The 21,643-nt window shown below is 35.9% G+C and overlaps 1 protein-coding gene across 1 annotated transcript in view; it reads left to right on the plus strand.

Annotated features, from left to right (window-relative positions):
- The window catches only part of CASK (calcium/calmodulin dependent serine protein kinase), a 290,070-nt gene that overhangs the window by 51,433 nt on the left and 216,994 nt on the right, over nucleotides 1-21,643 (plus strand). The window contains exon 2 of the mRNA XM_032474657.1: nucleotides 10,370-10,482. Coding sequence (XP_032330548.1) covers nucleotides 10,370-10,482 — 113 coding nt within the window. The remainder of the gene's footprint in view (nucleotides 1-10,369; nucleotides 10,483-21,643) is intronic.

Genomic DNA, 21,643 nt, shown 5'->3' on the forward strand with positions numbered 1-21,643 from the left:
ATAGTTGCTGGTGTGCTGCAAATTTAAGTTTTGTTTTTTAGAACTTTCTGGAATTTTTTCTCCTGAATATTTCCAACCTGTAGTTGTTTGAATCCACAGATACAGAACCTGTGGATATAGAGGACCAGCTGTACTAATTATAAGTAATTAAGTTCATGAACACCAGGAGAAAAGGTCAGGCCTGAGTTTCCAAAAAGTTGTTTCTCTACTAAATATTTTCATTGGACCAGTTTCTGATACAGAGTTCTACATTTAGGAAATAGCGAAATGTGAATGTGTAGCTCTTAATTGAAAAATGGAAATTATGCTTTTCTTGTGCCAGCCTTGAGAAGAATGGAGAGAACTTCTGTGTTCAGGTCTAGGGCAGACCCTTCTAAACACTTGGTCTTCGTGTTTGTATTTCTGCAAGATACTGTGTTCTAAGAGCTTGCCTTTAGTACTTTTTTTTTTCTTTCTGGACTTCTTGTAGTCCTTCAGTGAGGATGTTTCCAGCAATTGCTTGGAGAGGAATTGGGGGATATGTTCATGTTTTCTGGGATTCTGTCTTCTGTCCCTTCAGGGTCTGTACTCTGATTTGCATCAGTGGCTTCAGTTACCTCCTGCTCACTCATGCCTCCCAGGGAGTAAAGAGATGAGAACTTAGAGTTTAGAGTTTGATATGTCTAGGCTTCAGTCCTGACTTTGCCATTCACTGACTGTTTGACCATAGACAACCTAGCTTAGCCTCAGTTTCCTAATCTATAAAATTGGGGCTAACGGTATTAGCCATTATGATAAATTATGGTAAATGAGAGAATCTATATAAAGTTCTTAGCAGCATGCTTGGCACGTGGTATGTTGCAAACGGTAGTTGATATTGTCTTCATCATCTACATGTTGATCCTTTCCTTGAACTTTATACTCCTATCTAATTGTGCTCTCTAAATCTCTGCCTTGATAGTCCATGGAAATCAATATTTTGGGAATTGATATTTTCAAAATACAACCCTGGGTCTCCTTTCTTTCTCAGCCTTCTACGGGTTCTTATCTCCTGTAGTCACGCTCTCATTTGGTGGTATCATTATTTATGCTGTAGCTGTTACCGGAAATCTGTATGTCATTCTTTCAACCGACCACCAGTCATCCCCTAGCTAATCATTCACTACGTTGTCTTGTCAATTTATTTTAAGTATCTCTCAGTTGCCTTTACCGTATTGGTTTAGGTCTTTATTACATTAGCCCAAGCATAAGATGATAACTTCCTGACTGGCCCTCACTCATTCCTCAGTCCATCTTCCATTCCTCTGTCACAGTGATCTCTGCCCCCCTTCTCCTTTTCCAGCTACTTCTCACCCTCCAGTTTTACATGCCAGCAATAGCAAACAGCGTGTAGTACCCAGCACACACCATGCTTTGACTTGGCTTCTGGCTGTTGCGTATGCTACTACTTATTTCTGGAATTTTCCCCTTTCCCTTGTTGGCCTGAAAAAACTTGTATTCATCTTTCCAAGCTCACTTTGGTGCCCCTGTCTCATAGAGGCCTTCTCTGCCTATCTTTTTATCCACAGACAATAAATTCTTAGTATTATACTATTTCAATACTTTGTTCTATAACATTATACTGAAATTATGTACATATTCCCGCAGCAATCTGTTAGATTGGGAGTATTCTGAGGGTAAGAATTGCTTTATTCTCTTTTTTTGTTGTTGTTCTTTGTATTTTTTGTCTTATTTTCATCAGGGAAAATGAGGTAAATCAATAAGATAAAATGTGTGAATATCAATAGAACTTTTTTAATGTCAGTGCTTCAATATCTGTTTGTGAAAGTTGTTTATATATTTAGCTAAAAAGGCCTAAACATGTACAACCAAGTCAGAATTCTTACTTTGGGTTGTGTTTATCTTTCAGTCCCTCATGTTTTCTTTTCCATTTATTTCCTCTTATGTCTACTCCCCATCTCCCTGTTTCTTACCTGTTACAAAAATCTTTTTTCTCCTCTCTTAGCAACTCTCCTTGATACATGCTCCATGAAACAGGAGCTAACAAAGACCGAGAGTCCGCATCCCTCCACCTTGGCTTTGACTAACCCGAGCCCTTCAGACACGCTCACACAGACACACACCAGTCACATTTTCCAGAACTTTTGCATCCGCGGAGACTACATATGCTCTGCAGTCCTCTCATGAAAGTGATTAAAAAAAAGCGCTGAATGTAGCATATTTTGACTCAGATCAGAGGATGACGTGCTACTTAAAACCTAAGACAAAGTCTACTAAACTTTTCACTGAACTATCAAAGTTTGACAGAAGTACTAATTATGCCAATACAGGTTCTAAGTTAGTAAATGCTTGTCTTAACTCCATGAATTACTCATCTTTGACAGTTGAGCCAAATTTGTTCTGTTAGCCTATTGGAGATCCCTTGCCAGCATTTTCAAAGAAACCTCCCCTTTCTATTTTCAAGGAGTGGTCTGAACTGTACTGAACTTAATTCCTTTGTCAGATCTTTAATTGTTAACATTTAGGCAACAGTGGCTGAGATGTTGATTTTATTAATTTCCCACTTCATGTGTGTTTCTTTAACAGTAGCTGTGACTAGGCAAACTTTTTTTCCTTTAGTTTAGTCACTGTACCTAAAGTAACACAGCTTGGTATGTGTGTGAAAATGTATATGTTGGAGGTGGGAGTGAGTACTAGAAGTATTAAAGAGAAAAAAAGTTTCAGAGCAACATTTCTGTTCCCCTATCACTACCACAAAGAAACAGGAAGACAAGGAAAGGATTTATTAATGGAATGATATGTATAAGCTCTTTAGTGGTAATGACTAAGCTAATAGTGTTGAAATAAGAGGAAAAGGACCATTGTTATCTTTATTAGGTATCATTTTTATATACATTTATGTGTTTACAGACTATCATTTTCAGTATTATATTCTTACTGCTAATGTTGTCATTATTACTATTATATTTTCGCATCATTTTTACCCACCTACCATCTATTTCCATCAATTACTAACATCAGAACTGTACAGGCAGTAGTAGAAAGATACAGATTTAGAAAATGAGTAGAAAAATACACAGAAGTGCCATGATTTCTCAGAATTGTATATACTTACGTAAAATTGTATGATTTGATAAATTTTTCAGTGGCTTGTTCATTCCTAGTTTATCATTTTTGATGTATCACTCACCAGATATTTCTTGAGGGCCTGATATACTACTAGGCACTCATTGAGTCTCTAATATAAATACATGTAATATACTATTGCATATATATTATATAATATAAACACACACACACACACACACACAGAGTCAATGGTCATTATTTGTGGTAGTTATGTTCTGTATAGTTGCCATGAACACTGAATGACTGAATACTGAATCATTGCTCCTAGAGGAAACTCAGAATTAAGTTCTGGGGAGCCTCTGATCACGTTTTCTTCAACCAGTCAATATATAACCTGTTTAAAGACACCTTAATTCATATATATAGTTGATTCATTAATATGGAACCCATGACCAACAGTCCTTTAATTTATGCCTGAGTGAAGCTTACCTAACACGTGTATTTTCTCCGTAAGGCACACCACAGCCTTCTTGCACTCAGGCATACAAGAGAGTACTTGGGAAGTACACTTGGGGGCCATTTAAAGAGTGAAATCAGCCCCAAAAAGCACAAATGCACTAATTAAATGGCAAAAAGGACACTTGCTTACAGTATAAGAGCTGAAACAAGTTAGAGCATCACCTTGTTTGACCTTAGCTGGTAACGTGTGAGTCAGGTGACTCAAAATTTTCGCTGCTGTGCACTACCCGTGAATGACTGAAAGTGCTGTGAGTATTGATTTTGGGTTACAAATAAATTTCAGTGAGTAAATGAATTTACAAACACTTAATCTGCAAATAATGAGGACTGACTATATATCAACTGTGTTGTGTGTGTATGTGTATGTATATATGAAATTATTCTTGGTCTTCATTTGCCCCCTCCTTTTCTTCCTTTTGGTTAATTGGCTATTCTTCATGGTTTTCCTACATCTATCATAGTACATTGCACAGTTTTATAAATATAAGCTTCTAGGCCTGTGACGTGGACGGGAAATTCATCTCATTTATTGAAAGTTTTCTGAGATAGATGTAAGTTTTTATAAACCTCTCACAGGGTGAGAACTTAATATTACAGATGGCACTCCAAAGTTTACATGTAATAACTTAGCACATTAAATTTAGTTCAATTAAATGTAAAATTACAGTTAGCATAATTCATATTGACTTTATTATATTTGAGATACAAACACTCTTTTTGTTCATATATATATATATATATATCAAGTCATTTAAAATAATTTGTACAGCTATTTAAAAAGTTAAGCCCTCTTTTGATTAGCAAGATCTTAGGGATGTACCCCATAGCCTTTAAAAATGTTATTTTTACCTTTGAAATATACATATGGAGGAATGTATAAATGCGTGTGTATTTTAAAGAATACTAATAAAATGAAAACCCGTAAGTCTATAATCCAAGTTAAGAATAGAATATGACTAGTAACTTTAAAAGCCCCTGTGTGTCCCTTCACAATCACAACCACACCACTGTCGCCACCACACACTACCCTGGCTTTTGTACTAATGATGCCTTTTAGGTTTCTTTACAGCTTTACCATCCATGTTTGTATCCCTAAACAGTATATTGTTTATTCATTAAAAACTGAGTAGCAAGCACAAACTTAGCAATGTAGGGAAAGGGCAATAATACCACTATTGTGTGAAGAATCAGGAGAAGAGAAGCCGAACCAGTCTGACTTCAGATACCTGAGAGCATACAGGAACCCCTGCTGGGGAGTCCACTGGCAAGATCCCGAGTAAATCCCAGAATCCCGAGCTCTTCGCAGCAGGACAGCCATGCTGTAGTGCAGGCTGCGTACTGAACGTCCAGCAGGAGTGCGGTCAGGGGGCAAGGGCTGCTCTGCGTGTCATGCTGTTCAGCTCCCTGAGGCCTGCCTCCTGCTCAGCTATTCCTGAGAACACTGCTGTGGAGTGAGGGGGAGCGGTCCTCTGCTGATCCAGGCGGCAGAGAAGAGCAGGAATCTCCTCAGCCCCTGGTCAGAAAAAGCAAAACAAAAGAACCTGGCCCCAGCTTACCCGGTCTTCCTGTTTTCAAGTTAAAAAGGTGATCAGTGGCATTGGGGATCTTTGATGGCTCTCTAGTTAACTGCTATTCAGTGCGTAACTGTCAGCCTGAGATCTCCTTCCCTTGTATTCCTAGGGGTTCCCTTTATGTATCTTCTGTGTTGGATTTTCTGTCTGCTGTCCCTCGGTGTGTACTCTATGGTTCTAGCAAACACATCCTACAATAATTTCTTCAGAAAGTGTGCATTGCAAGTACTTTATTGAGCTCTTTCATGTCTGAAAATGTTTTTATGATTATTGATTTTTCTGGCTGGAGATAGAATTTATAGATTATTAGAAATAATTTTCCATCATGATTTTGAAGATGTCGCTCTATTATCTTATTGCTTCTAGTGTTGCCATTGAGAGATCGGAAGCCACTGCAGTTCCTGAGCTATTGTGCGTCTACTCTATCATCCTCCCCTCCTGGTGCACCCTTACCCCCACTTCTGGATATCTGAACATTTGGGGCCCCACAGGGTTCTTAAATTTCACAGGGGCATGTGTGGACATGGATCTCTTAACCTATTTTGCTGAGTGCTTGGTGGGTCCTTTTAATTTGGGTGGCTCATGATTTAAGGTCTGGGAAATTTTCTTGGATTATTTCTTTGAGCTCCTCCCCTCCATTTTCTTTGTTCTCTAGGCTCTACTCTCTGAGAAATTTCTTCAACATTATCTGCCAGCCCTTCTGTTGAGTTTTAAATTTCGTCATGTGTTTATTTTTCAAGGGCCCTCTTTTTACTTTCTGAAAGTTCTGTTTCTGTTTCATAGTTATAATATCTTTCTGAGGATATTAATAGTAGATGGAGGTTTTTTTCTTCTTTGGTCTGTTTCCTCGAAATTGCTCTTTCTGTTTGTTTTGATCTCTATCTTCCAAATTAGAGACTCTTCTCTAAATGTCTTGGGAGCTTGATTGTCTACTCAAGAGTAGGAATAGAGCAATGGTTCTTGAGGGACATTTTACAATGTCTGTTGACATTTTTGGTTGTCAGAACTGGAGTGGGGTGCTACCGGCATCTCTGGGTAGAGGCTGGAGATGCTGTTAAGCACCCTACAATGCACAGAACATCTGCCCACAGCAAAGAACTGTCCAGCCCAAAACATCACCAGTGCCGAGCTTGGAAAGCTGATGGTGAGCTCTGAATTTGCGGGCAGAACTTGTTGACTTTGGGTTTCGAGGGAGGATGATCTGGTTAAGTGGTTTGAAGAGCTTCATGTCATTATCTTTACATCTTTCCTTCTGGGCTGGTCAGATATTCAACAGAAGATCTTCCCTCTCCTGCCTGAAGGGTAAAGATCTAGCTTCTAACAGTCCCCCCTGTTAATAGGAAAAGGGGATGGGGTGTCTGCATTCAGTTTGTGTGTGATCACATAATCCTCTTGCTTTTCATATAGTAGATACTTCCTCGACTGCCTTGTGTCCCCAGTTCTAAGGCCCTGTGTTTTACCCTCTGCAGCAAATGGACCTCTGTGAGTATAAGGCAGGGCAGTTACCTAGTGGCACTGACTAGAGGAGGGGTATCTAAGACACTAACTGCTTCTCTAATAGATTTCACTCAAACATTGTTAGTTTAGCCCCTCTAGTTCCAGGGTTAACTGGTGCTACAAGTTCAGGCACTTCTTGAGGATTCTGTAGTGTAAACGGGTTTGGTTCTGAACTATTCTTACTTTCTCCTTGCAATTCAGCTTTCCTAAGTTTGCTAAGCCAGTTACATTAGTCCATCTGCTTTCTTGCTTCCAAAAGTTGATTATTACTGTTGTATTCTCTCATTCTCCCAGTCCTTTAAAAATTTTTTTTTAGTCCTTTGGCTATCATTTTAGTTGGTTTGGGGAGGAAAATTAATTTAGATGCATTTGCTGAATCTATCCTATTATCCTGGAGACCAACATACTGTATTCTAGCATAGCTTCGTTTAATTCTAGTCATCTTTTGATGCACAGTTGTCCCTCGGTATCTGCAGAAGTTTGGTTCTAGGATCCTCATGGATACCAAAAATCCACGGATGCTCAAATCCCTTATATTATATTATAAAATGGCGTATTATTTGCATATAAGCTATACATAGCATCCTGTAACCCTTAAATCATCTCTCAATTACTTATAATGCCTAATACAATGTAAATACTATGTAAATAGTTGCCAATGCACAGCAAATTCAAGTTTTACTTTTTTTTGGAGCTTTTTTGAAATTTTTTTTTATCTATTTTCAATCCATGGTTGGCTGAATACACAGATGCAGGACCTGCAGATACAGAGAGCCAACTGTATTTACTTTTTGGTATCAGAATTGTTCAGTTCTTAGACTCAACCTTTCTTCACATAAATGAAAACTAGAGGAGATTATTCTGTGTCTGCATAGACACACAGCTGCATTCTTTTCAAAACCTTAGGGGAGTTAGAGCTAATATTCACTTGTGAAGTATTCTGGTTTAATTGACCTTTTACTTTAAAACAGAATTCTGCAAGCAGCCACCTGCCTTGAGTAGAACCTTGTGCCACAATCCTAATCAACATTCAGCATTCAGAAAGCATTGGATAAAGAATATATATTTTATCAAATCTGAAATGCTGTCAATTATCTTATCATTCCATTTTGATTAATACCCTGGCCAGAGTTAGTGGAAATAGGAGAAAGATAAGAGTTTATGATGATGGCTTATAACTACCTCTTAATATTTTCCTACACACAATTATTCAAGAATCAACTGTACTATAGACTAATAATTTAAGGATGAAATTTCAAGGTGAAAAAAGAGTTGGTCAGACTGAAACCTTAGGCCTCCTGAATTTTTGCCTTTCCTTAAACTGTCATTCAGGTATAATTCATAAGTAAGTGTAATACAGTAGATGTTTTATATACACTTTATTACCCGCCCCCCATTAAGATGAGAAACCAAGGCAGATTTTCTCATAGCCTACTTCTTTTTAGTCTGTCGACCAGATAAATATAAACAAGCCCTGCTAAAATTAAAGACACTATATACTTATTTAAATTTTTTATCAGTTTCCACTGAGTTTCTAGTTGATGGATTGAATCACGAAAATAACTGAAAGTGTATTTCAGTGTCTTTTTAGTGTACTAAATTTGATTCACCTTTTCTAACTCCCTGAATGTCACTGATGGACAGATCCTTGAAATGCTTTCCTGGTGACCTATCTTTAGGTCATCAGTAGTTCATAGATAAATTCATTTTCTTTGCCTCCCATTATAAAATTAGCCCTAAGAACTGAGGATTTGATTTGATTTTTGTTCACAGATTTAAACATGTTTTTGTTTTTTTTGGATCAGTATTCACTTTTCTCTCAATTCTTCCTAGCTTTCTTCATTCTACTATTACTAAAAGGTTGAGGGAGAAGCTATGTTTCTGTCCTCTCCTTTGTTCAAACAGGAAAAAGTGAAAAATTGACTATATTGACCACAAATAATCCCACGTACAGATCTCGGAAAGTATCCAAAAGGTGTAGTGAATTGAGGCACACTACACAAATGTATATAAAAATAGAGTCCCGAGGGTTTATGTGTGGACAAAATCCAATTATGCTAAACATTTCCTGAAATTGCTTGCTATTGTCAGGATAAGCAATCACAAGTAAGACATCTGATTGAGAATGAAAACATTTGTGGGAATCCTGACTTACATTGTTATAATGTCTTCTCACAGGGGAAAATCTTTGAATAGTTTTGAGTGATTATCAAAAAGGTCCTTTTTCTATAGAGTTCTGAAAGGTACATTATTACCATTTCTTTTCCTTCCAGTTTTGCTTTGTTAGGCTGCTTGAAGAGAGAGATTTGAAACTGTAGTGTAATTGATGTCCTGATGATGGCATGGTAAAATCAACTAATATGTATGATCTCAGACAAATGTTTATATCTAGATTAGATAGTATTCTTTTGCTTGTCTTCTGAGTGAAAGAATAAAGGCAAGCTTATATTTTAAGGCAACCAGTATCACAAGTGCCCTAGTGTAAATGAAGAACTTTTCTCTATCTTGATTGACAACGTGCATCCAGGGATACTGTTTCCACCTGTGAAACACCAATGAGAGAGAGTATTTTGTTTTGTTCCCTGAGGAGGGGGAACTACATACATGTATACATGTACATGTGCATGTGTGTATTTAATGACTTAAACTGTACTAGCCTTCAAATAAACTACTATAGTATATTACAGTTGCATTCTACATTATTCAGTAGTTGATTCAAGCATGTTGGATTGTGTTTAGTTCAGATACTTGTTTAATAACTATTAATCACAAGGAACCGTGTGTGTATGTGTTTTTAATGCCTGGGCTGGACATTGGTATTTTATCAGCTATGCCAATTGATTCAATTGTATGGCCAGTATTGCGAGCCACCAGTTTCAGTTGAGGAGAGGACTGGGTAGGCAAATAACTGGACCAGTGATTCTGCTAGTAGAAATTACTTCCTTTCCTATGGCAATTTAGAATAATTTTAGTTTGAAGTTTGAGGAGGATGAAGGATTTCAGTGTGATTTGAAGTGAGACTGGAAAGGTTGTTGGAAACCAAACCATGCAGAGCTTTCTCTTTGTGAAGTGCCTATTCAAGTCTTCTGCCCAGACTTACTTGGAGTGTATTTTCTTATTTTATTTAAGAATTATTTATATATTTTGGTTCTTGATTAAATATGTGTTGCAAATACCTTCTCTCTATGGGATTTTAAGTGGAAACATAATATCAGATTTTCATTTTTAAAACATCACTGCAAGAATGAATGGGAGAAACAAATTTTCAGTGGTCTTGGTGGAAGCTGATAGTAGCTTAGACTAGGGTATGAGACATGGAGAGAAATGAACAGGATTAAGAGATATTTGAGATAAACTCAGTAGGACTTGTTAGTGAAGATTAGATAAGTGGTAGGTAAGGTGAGAGAATGATTTTTTTTTTTGGTTCAAAAGGTAAAAGTTATATACACTACCACTGTGATCAATTTCATATTTTGTTTAAGATACTGATAATATAGAGAGAAAATTACAAAGATTATTTGCCTTGAACATAAGAATATGATTTCAAATTTTTAAATGTGTTTTTTAAATGCAAATTTGTTTCTTTTTTTTTTGGTTCAGTAACTTTAAATCAGTTGCCTTATGAAGTTTAGAAAAATATGTTGAAAACATATATTAAATTCGACTTTGAAAACTGTGGCTTTAGGAACTTAAGAAAATCAACAAATTAAACTTGCCCTTTTTTTATTTTTTAGGGGTCCCTTCAGTGTTGTACGACGATGTATCAACAGAGAAACTGGGCAACAATTTGCTGTAAAAATTGTTGACGTAGCCAAGTTCACATCAAGTCCAGGGTTAAGTACAGAAGGTAAGAGATGGATTTCAAGTAAGTTATTTGATGTCTGGCTTTATTTCATCTTCAATCCATCTACCAACCTAACCTTCATCTGGGGGTGGGGAAGTGGAGGGTGTAATATAGTGGGAAGTGGGTGGAGACAGTTTAATTCAATTCCAGTTTGTCAGAATTCTAGAACATAGTATTTAAAAGATAGCTATAGTGATTAACAGACTTAGGAAGTCATCTAGGATTGCTATAGGCATATGTTTTTTGACTAGGAAGAAAGTAAAATCTGAACATATACTTTTTAGTGTCTAACTTTTAGTCATATACTATGGAACATGGGATGGGGAGGGTGAGAGGGGAATTATTGGCACAGATATAATCACTGCAGAGTCACAAGAAACTAAGGTGAATTCCCTTCAGGTCTATAACTTAATACCCTTAGGATTCTGATCTAATAAAACTAAAAGAGTCATATGTCAAGTTTGGCTTAAGTCATTATGGTGTATATGCGAAAATTTGAAACTGCTAGGACTTGAAGTACTTAAACTTTTGTTTTGTTAAAGACGTTGATATGGATAATCATATTTAATTGTTTAAATATTTATAAATAGTATATAAACATTTTTAAATTTTTTTGCTGTTTTTAAAGCTATCGTTTCATGTAGCCATGATTCACATATGGTCATACTTCAGATGGCACTATTACTATATTAATTTTTCTAATTAGCCTGTCTTCTAACTTAAGACTTTTTCACAGTTCAGTAAAAGACGTATCCTTCTTTAGTCCTTCCCTTCTTAATCCCAAGAGCAGTGCAGTTTATACTTAAAATTGGAAAGCCAAGACAGAGTATCCTATTTATTTTTGTCTAGTTATCTTACTTTGAAAGCCCACATACTGTGAGCTCCAAGTTAATCTATTCCTGCAGATCTTTTTTCCAGGATCATTACTTTTAAATACTCTTTTGAAATCCTTTAAATTATTATTATCCATATACTGATTATAGAAGATTCTTAGAAGTTGTTACTCATGAAGAATCAATAACTGATTTTTTTTAGTGCTTTAATCTTTACATTCTTATGGTTAGATTTAGAGATTTTATATCTTATGGTTTTATATTCTGGAATTGACTATTACTACTTTTGAATGCAAATTATTTTATAAATTTAACAGAATTTAAAATTTACTTGTAAGCAGGTTTTATGTTTCCTAAAACTTTTAAACTGCATTTAAGTTTAATATGCCATATTTGATTTTCTGTACTTCAGTTGTCTACTAAGAACGAACACCTTTCTGAGTTCTGAGGTGGTTTTGTATAAACCTAGTTCTTTAAACATATAGATGGGTTGAATCCTTAATTCTCTTAAGTGTTTTGATACTGTTGATGAATTTAGTAAGATTCCAGTTTAAAATCACGAGTATAAATCAATTACTCAATATATCTATATTATGTTGATTTTGTTTATCATTATACCTAATTCTGAATCTACAGGCTAAACACATTTTTTAGGGAGAAAGTCAGTTACTTTCTCCATTGGCTGAGGTTGTTTATTGACAGATTTCTTTAGCAAGGAATCTGGAGCTATAGACCCAGACTGCCAGGCTGAATCTCTTTATATTGTCACCTAATCAGGGAGTCAAATACCAAAGTTAAAAAAGACGGAATTGGCATGTAGTCCATGTCTCTGAGGTTAAGTCTTGTCTTTACCTAATATAATATATGGGAAATTGAAGTTCACTCGTTTGTTGCTTTCACATTTCTTTGGATATATAAATGTCTTCAAGTCCTGTTTTAAAGACAAGGCTAGGTCATTCCATTCATTCTATATGGTAGGGCCACTAGCCATAGATATTAAATGATAGCCAGTTGAAATCTGGATATTACACATGATTTTATCTGGCTTTATCTGGTTTTGATCAGAGTTCAAGCGAAAATGTACAATTGGTCTTTAATATTTATGGCACCAGAATGTAGTTTTCCTATCTTCTTTAGCACAATGACAATCAAAATGATTAAGAAACAGAATCAAAATTTCATCTTCACTCCCCCCAAATCCCCCCCTTTTTTATTGAAGTATAGTCAGTTTACAGTGTTGTGTCAATTTCTGGTGTACAGCACCATGCTTCTGTCATACATGGATATACATATATTCATTTTCATATTCTTTTGCACTGTAGGACACCACAAGATACTGAATATATTTCCCTGTGCTATACAGTATATGTTTATCTGTTTTATATATACCAGTCAGTATCTACAAATCTTGAACTCCCAGTCTGTCCCTTCCCACCTCTCTCACCCCTGGCAACCACAAGTTTGTATTCTATGTCTATGAGTCTGTTTCTGTTTTATACTTATGTTCATTTGTCTTTTTTTTTTTTTTAGATTCCACATATGAGTGATCTCATATGGTATTTTTCTTTCTCTTTCTGGCTTACTTCACTTAGAATGACATTCTCCAGGGCCATCCATGTTGCTGCAAATGGCATTATTTTATCAGTTTTTATGGCTGAGTAGTAGTCCATTGTAGAAATATACCACTTCTTTAGCCAGTCACCTGTCGGTGGACATTTAGTTTGTTTCCATGTCTTGGCTATTGTTAATAGTGCTTCTATGAACATTGGGGTGCAGGTGTCTTTTTGAATTAAGGTTCCCTCTGGATATATGCCCAGGAGTAGAATTGCTGGATCATTTGGTAAGTCTGTTTTCAGTCTTTTGAGGAATGTCCATACTGTTTTCCACAATGGCTGCACCAAACGGCATTCCCACGAACAGTGTAGGAAGGTTCCCTTTTCTCCACACCCTCTCCAGCATTTGTCATTTGTGGACTTTTGAATGGTGGCCATTCTGACTGGTGTGAGGTGATACCTCATTGTAGTTTAGATTTGCATTTCTCTGATAATTAGTGATATTGAGCATTTTTTCATGCGCCTATTGGTCATTCATATGCCTTCCTTGGAGAATTGCTTGTTTAGGTCTTCTGCCCATTTTTGGATCGGGTTGTTTGTTTTTTTTTCTTATTAAGTCATATGAGCTGTTTATATATTATGGAAATCAAGCCCTTGTCAGTCTCATCTTTTGCAAATATTTTCTCCCATTCTGTAGGTCATCGTTTTGCTTAAAGTTTTCTTTTCTGTACAAAAGCTTATAAGTTTAATTAGGTCCCATTTGTTTATTCTTGTTTTTATTTCTATTGCTTGGGTAGACTGCCCTAGAAGAACATTTCTGAGATGTATGTGAGATAATATTTTGCCTATGTTTTCTTCTAGGAGATTTATTGTGTCTTGTCTTATGCTTAGGTCTTCTTTAATTTCCTTAATCAGTTTTGTAGTTCCCCATGTGTAAGTCTTTCACCTCCTTAGTTAGATTTATTCCTAGGTGTTTTATTACTTTGGGTGCTAATTTAAAAGGGATTGTTTCTTTATTTTCTTTTCCTGTTGCTTCATCGTTAGTGTAAAGAAATGCAACTGATTTTTGTACATTAATCTTGTATCCTGCTACCTTGCTGAATTCTTTTCTTAGTTCCAGCATTTTTGTGTGTGGAGGTTTTAGGGTTTTCTATATATAGTATCATGTCATCAGCATTTAGTGACAGTTTTACCTCTTCTTTTCCAATTTGGATCCCTTTTATTTCTTTTTCTTGCTTGATTGCTGTGGCTAGGACTTCCAAGACTATGTTGAATAGAAGTGTTGAGAGTGAACAACCTCGTCTTGTCCCAGATTTCAGTGGGAAGGTTTTCAGTTTTTCACCGTTGAATACTATGCTGGCTGTAGGTTTGTCATATATAGTTTTTATTATGTTGATATATGTTCCCTCAATGCCCACTTTGGTGAGGGTTTTTATCATAAATGGATGTTGAATTTTATCGAATGCTTTTTCTGTATCTATTGAGATGATCATATGGTTTTTCTCCTTTCTTTTGTGGATGTGGTGTATCACATTGATGATTTGCATGTGTTGAACCATCCTTGTGTTCCTGGGATGAACCCAACTTGATCATGGTATATGATTACTTTTATTTGCTGTTGGATTCTGTTTGGTAATATTTTGTTGAGGATTTTTGCATCTATGTTCATCAGTGATATTGGTCTGTAATTTTCTTCTTTGGTAGTGTCTTTGCCTGATTTTGGTATCAGGATGATGGTGGCTTCATAGAATGAGTTTGGGAGTACTCCCTCCTTTTCAATCTTCTGGAAGAGTTTGAGAAGAACCAATATGAGTTCTTTGTATGTTTGGTAGAATTCCCCAGTGAAACCATCTGGTCCTGGACTTTTGTTTATAGGGAGGTTTTTTATTGCTAATTCAATTTCATTTATAGTGATCCATTTGTTCAAGTGGTCGGTTTCTTCTTGATTCAGTCTTGGTGGACTGTATGTTTCCAGAAACTTGTCCATTTCTTCTAGGTTATCCATTTCATTTCCATATACTTGTTCATAGTATTCTCATATGGTATTTTGTATTTCTGTGGTATTGGTTGTAATTTCTCCATTTTCCTTTCTTATTTTTTTAATTTGTGCTCTCTCTTTTCTCTTCTTGGTGAGCTTGGCCAGAGGTTTGTCAATTTTGTTTACTCTTTCAAAAAGCAGCTCTTGGCTTGATTGATTTTTTTTCTATTTTTTTTAATCTCTGTTTTATTTATTTCTTCCCTGATCTTTATTATTTCCTTCCTTCTGCTGACTTCTGGTTTAGTTTGCTGTTCTTTTTCTAATCCTCTTAGCTGGTAGCTTAGATTGTTTATTTGAGAATGTTCTTTTTTTTAAGAAGGCCTGTATTGCTGTGAACTGACTTCTTAGGACTCCTCTTGCTGCATCCCATAGATTTTAATGTGGTTGTGTTTTCATTGTTGTTTGTCTCAAAGTATTTTTAATTTCTTCTTTGATTTCATCATTGACCCATTGGTTTTTTAGTAGCATGTTGTTTAATCTCCATGTTGTCATCTTTTTCTCATTTGTTTTTCTGTAGTTCATATTTAGTTTCATGGCATTGTGGTTAGGAAAGGTGCTTGAAATAATTTCTATCTTCTCAAATTTGTTGAGGATTCTTTTGTGCCCAAGTACATGATCTATCCTAGAAAATGTCCCATGTGTACTTGAAAAGAATGTATATTCTATTTGAGGGGTTGTAATGTTCTGACAATATCAACCAAGTCTAATTGTTCTATTGTATGATTTAGTTTTTCTGTTGCTTGCCTTATTAATTTTCTGTCTGGAAGATCTGTTCAGTATTGTGAATGGGGTGTTAAAGTCTCCTACTATGACTGTATTCCCATCAGTTTCTCCCTTTATATATGTTAGTATTTGCTTTATGTATTTAGGTGCTCCTATATTGGGTGCATATATATTAACAAGTGTAGTATCTTCATCTTGTATTGCTCCTTTAATCATTATATAATGTCCTTCTTTATCTTTCTTTGTTGCCTTTGTTTTAAAAGTCTATTTTGTCTGAAATCAGTATTGCTTCTCCTGCTTTCTTGTCATTTACATTTTCATGAAATATCTTTTTCCATCCTCTCACTCTCAATCTATGTGTGTCATTCTCCCGAAAGTGGGTCTCTTGTGTGCAGCATATTGTAGGTTCTTGTTTTCTTATCCAATCTGCCACTCTATGTCTTTTGATTGGAGCATTTAGTCCATTGACATTTATGGTGATTATTAATAGATATGTGTTAATTGCATTTTGAACTTAGTTTTGCAGTTGATTTGGTATTTCCTCTTTGTTCCTTTCTTTTTCTTTTTGTGGTTTGATAATTTTCCTTTTTATTATCTTGGTGTCTTTTTAGTTTTGTGACTCTATTGTAACTTTTTGGCTTGTGGTTACCCTACTTTGTACATATATTAACCCATTACTATATCTGTTTGCTTTAAACAGATAGTAATATAGGCTCAAATCTATCCTACCAAAAACAAAACAAAACAAAGAGTAGGAAAAAAACTATAGTTTCTTGCTCCCCTCTCCCACCCTAAATGATTTAGATGTCCTTTTTTACAATTTCATGTTTATTCTGATGTAATTCATTGTAGTTACCGCCTTTCTAATTATGGTTTTTTCCTTTCTGTAGCATTCTGCTTATTTTCTATTTAGAGTAGACCTTTCAATATTTATTTTAGCATAGATTTAGTGTGACTAAATTCTTTTAGTTTTTACTTGTATGTGAAGTTCTTTATCTTTCCTTCTATTTTAAAGGATAGCCTTGTGGATAAAGTATCCTGGGTTGCACTTTTTTCTCATTCAGGACTTTAAATATATCTTGCCACTCCCTTCTGGCCTGCAGTGTTTGTGTAAAGAAATCAGCTGAAAGCCTTATGGGGGTCCTTTTGTAACTAGCTCTTTGTTTTTCTCTTGCTGCCTTTAGAATCATTTCTTTATCCTTAACCCTGGCCACTCTGATTATAATATGTCTTGCTCTGGGTCTGTTTGGGTTCCTCTTGTTTGGGACCCTCTGTTCTTCCTGTACTTGGATATCTGATTCCTTCTTTAGGTTTGGGAAGTTTTCAGTCATGATTTCTTCAAATTCCTTTCAATCCCCTTTGCTCTTTCTTCTCCTTCTGGGACCCCTATTATGCATAATTTGGCATGCTTTATATTATCCCAATGGTCCCTTATATTGTTTTCATTGGTTTTTATTTGTTTATCTCTCAGCTGTTCTGATTGGGTGACTTCTGTTGTCCTGTCTTCTAAGTCACTTACTTGTTCCTCTGCATTATTTAGCCTACTTTTTACAGCCTTTAGCTCAGCTCTTATCTCAGCAAATGAGCTTTCCAATTATAATTGGCTACTCTTTATGGTGTCAGTTTCCTTTTTGACATATTCTCTGTCTCTATTCACAGTCTCTTTTAGTTCCTTCAGTACTTTCATCACTCCTATTTTGAAATCATGATCAGACTATCAAAGTCTATTTCATTGATCATTCCTTCAGGGGATTTCTCTTGTTCTTTTAATTTGGAGTGCATTGCATTTAATTCTTTTAATTGGGGGTGCATTGCATTCCTACCAACAGTGTAGGAGGGTTCCCTTTTCTCCACACCCTCTCCAGCATTTATCATCTGTGGACTTTTTAATGATGGCCATTGTGACTGGTGTGAGGTGATACCTCAATGTAGTTTTGATTTGCATTCTCTGATAATTAGTGATATTGAGCATTTTTTCATGTGCCCATTGGCCATTTGTATGTTTTCATTGGAGAATTGCTTGTTTAGGTCTTCTGCCCATTTTTGGATTGGGTTGTTTTTTGTTATTTAATTGTATGAGCTGTTTATATATTCTGGAAATTAAGCCTGTGTCAGTTGCATCATTTGCAGATATTTTCTCCCATTCCTTAGGTTGTTGTTTTGCTTTGCTTATGGTTTCCTTTGCTGTGCAAAAGCTTCTAAGTTTAATTAGGTCCCATTTGTTTATTTTTGCTCTTATTTCTGTTGCCTGGGTAGACTGCCCTAAGAGAACATGGCTAAGATTTATGTCAGAAAATGTTTTGCCTATGTTTTCTTCTAGGAGTTTTATAGTGCCTTGTCTTATATTTAAGTCTTAAAGCTATTTTGAGTTTATTTTTATATATAGTGTGAGGGAGTGTTCTAACTTCATTGATTTACATGTGGCTGTCCTGTTTCCCAGTACCACTTGGTGAAGACACTGTCTTTTCTCCATTGTATATATTCTTGGGAGGCAGAGATTTTTTGTTTTCTTCACAACTTTGCTCTGACTATCTAGAACTGTGTCTGGCACCAAGTAAGTATTTAATAAATATTTATTGAGTTAATGAAGGAATATCACATAAGTTTTGTGAATTTGCTGAGGATTCTAGGGATGATGCAGTAAAGGAACAGTTTGATAGTTGATTAATAAAGGTAAGTTTCTGCTTTTTGGCAGGTTACATCTGTAAATGGTAAATAGGCTGTCTTAGACTTTCATGGTCAGGACTCCAAAGTTGGGCTATGAAAACACATGATTCTAATATTGTGTTTATCTATCCCCTTTTGCCTAGTTTAGCACTCTAGCATATTCAGACTGCTTTGCTGTGTATGCTTGCTCGGCAGTTTGCTAATGAGGTCATATAGTTAGTTCTGGTAGTGGGTGGTGACCCTTCTCCTATGAGAAATCAAGTTTAGGTGTCCTCAAAGTAAATTCTGCAGACATCCCAGAGACCGATCAGGAAGTCTAAGGAGTGGATAAATGACTTGGAAAATATTACAGGGAAGAAAATTTATCCAAATGATCAGTAAGTGGTATCCAGCTTCATTAGTCATCAGAGACATGCATATTAAAAACATAGTGTGATACCACTCCATTCCCAACAAAATGGCTACAAAATGAAAATGACAGACAATTCCAATGTTCATGAAGATGTAGAACCACCAGAACTCTTCCTGCTAATAGGAGCATAAATTAGTTCAACCACTCTGGTAAATTGTTGAGGAATATAAAATAGGTGACATACATAGCTTATGATCTAGCATTTCCACTCCTAGGTATATACTCATCAGAAATGTCTTAAGGTATGTTCACCAAAAAACATGTACAAGAATGTTTTTAGCAGAATTATAGTAGACCTAAATTAGAAGTAACCCAAATGTCCAGCAGCAGTAGAATGGTGTAGATAAATTGTATTGTATTCATACAGTGGAGTACTACAAAGCAAGGAGAATGGACGAAGCTTTGTTACACATAAAACATAGGTGAATTTCATAAGCAAAATGATGAGTGAAGGAAGCCAGGCATGGAAGACTACCTACCCTGTGATTCCATTTATTTACAGTAGAAAGACAGTGTAACTAATCTATGATGTTTGAAATCAGAATGATAGGGGCTTTTGACTGCTGGTCATGTTCTATTTCTCGATCTGGGTAATGGTTACATGGGTGAATTCACTGAAAATTCATCAAGCTATTCCCTTATGGTATATGTATAAGGAATAGGTATACATTGTTCTAAGGGTAAGAGAGTGGAGCCATGTTATTTTGTCAGCTTATGGGGTCAGAGATAAAGATCTGTCTAGACTATTAAGATATTTGTATTTTGCCTCGTGGGAGTTTGGTTTGTTAGTTCACAGAAGCATCCATTCAGTCTTGAGGGGAGAGAAAGGCTCATTATAGATACCTATTTTATGCAGAATGCTAAGTACCAAGGTGGGTATAGGTAGGAATAAAACATAGATACTGTTAAATCTGGTTATCCAGACAGAAGATCCTCATCTTCTGGAGAGCAAGTCAGGACACAGATGAATCTTGTTTTGTTGTCTTTACTGGATACTTAGGAAATAATGACAAAAGGGATTTGGTTCTAAGTGAATCTAAAGTTTCGACAGAAGTGCCATTTCTGAAATGCTTCGGAAAGAATTCCACTAGTCTGTTTCAGTTGGCCTTGCATTGTCTGTAGTATGTGCTTTTATTTTGGCTGGCTTATGTTTCCTTCCCAGCAACAGGGTGGAGTTTATCTAGTTTGTTTACTCTTCCGAAATAACGGGCAGAAAATTTTAAGCCTACTCTGTGGGAATGATTTCCAAATTACTCATTTTTTAGTGCAGAGTCAACAGGTTTTCTGAAAACCTTTGCCAGTCTATCTACAATGTGTACCTTTTTAGCAGTTCTAATATATGAATGAAAATGTTACCATGTTTTTCTTACGTCCTAACCTTATCTGTTTGTCCACTGTTATTTTTTTAACTAACCTTTGGAAACTAACCTTTGTCTTTTTAATATCATCACTTCCCCTCATGTTGTTTGAAAACAGCAGTGTCTTGCATAAGACTAAGAACACTGCTATCCTGTTGAGTTCTTATTAAATCCAAGGATAATTTGAAGTTGTTAAATAGTAAGTGGGTTTAGCTAAAAGTTTCACAACTTTTCTTCAGATCCATTGTAGGAAATCATGGGAAGAGGTGGAGTCAGACATTCCAAATCTGTTCTGTGTGATGTGACCTTAAGTTCTATAAACCTCAGCTTTCCTAGGTGTCAAGTGAGGATAATAATGTCCTCAGAGAGCTGGTTTAAAGGTTGAAAATGATGAAGGCTGTGAAGCACCTCAGCTCTTGCTTAGCACATTGTAGGTGGGCCAGAATTTTCCTGTCCTCCAGTGGGGTTCATTCTAGATTCATTCTCACCCACCTCAGTCTTATCTCTACAATTTCTGTTGGTTTACTTTACTTATTTCATCTTCCTCTTTTTTTTAAATAAAACTACAGTAAAGTAGTTTTTTCTAGGCCCTGACAAGATACGGATTTTTTCTTCTCATACTGTCAGATAAAACAAATTTCCAAATTTTTCAAAATAAAGTCAAACATGCTCATGGAGGTGTTTTTTTGTTTTTTTGTTTTTTTTTTTGTTTTTTGTTTCTGTTTTTGTTTTTACAAACTCTCTGCCCCTAGGTTGGCTGATAAAATAGGGTTTTCACTCATTAGTCTGGGGTGTTTATTATGGACTGCTGGTTTTGGGGAGAATGGGCCCTTTTACGTGCCTGCTTACTGTGTATTCACTACATCTGGCTAGTTCATCAGTTGGAACCCCTCTTTTCTCTAGTGTGTATATATTTTTATCACTTAGATTTAGTTTGAGGGTATTTCCAGGTTTATTTTTTTCTTAAGAGTCCTCTCAAGATTATTAACTGAGGTCATCAAGTGTGTTTCCCTCTCCCATTTAAATTTTTCATGGTGGCTACTTTCTGTTAGAGTTTTCTCTTAAGATAATCAAAACAAATGCATTATTAATACCTTTTAAAAACTTTTTTTGCCTTAATGTACTGTTAGGATTTTACCAAAGAGGAATTAGTAACAGTTTTACCAGTGTACATTAAAAATATTGGAAATTTATCAGGAGATCCTATTGACTAGTAATTATTCAAATTAAGCCAAGAATAATTAAAGGGATAAAATTACAGTAAAGTGATACTTATGTCTTCTTTTAAGTGAAATTTGACAACTGTTAGGCTAGCCATCCACAAAATCTGATGTTTTAAAACTAATCTCAACCAGGGGCCAGAGTGGTGTGGTGACACGGACCTGGGTAATATGTTACAGCAAATGCTCCGTCAGGCTCACAGGGAAGCTGGCACAGTTTCATTTCCACTATATTTTACTGGTCTGAGAACTCATGGAGCCCACCTGGATTGAAAGGGAGGAGACGTAGATCCCACCTCTGAATGGGGGAGATGATGAGAAATTTCTAGCCATCTTTTATCTGCCACACCAGATAATTTT

This window comes from Camelus ferus, chromosome X (assembly GCF_009834535.1).
Source record: "Camelus ferus isolate YT-003-E chromosome X, BCGSAC_Cfer_1.0, whole genome shotgun sequence".
In the NCBI taxonomy this organism is placed as follows: Eukaryota; Metazoa; Chordata; class Mammalia; order Artiodactyla; family Camelidae; genus Camelus; species Camelus ferus.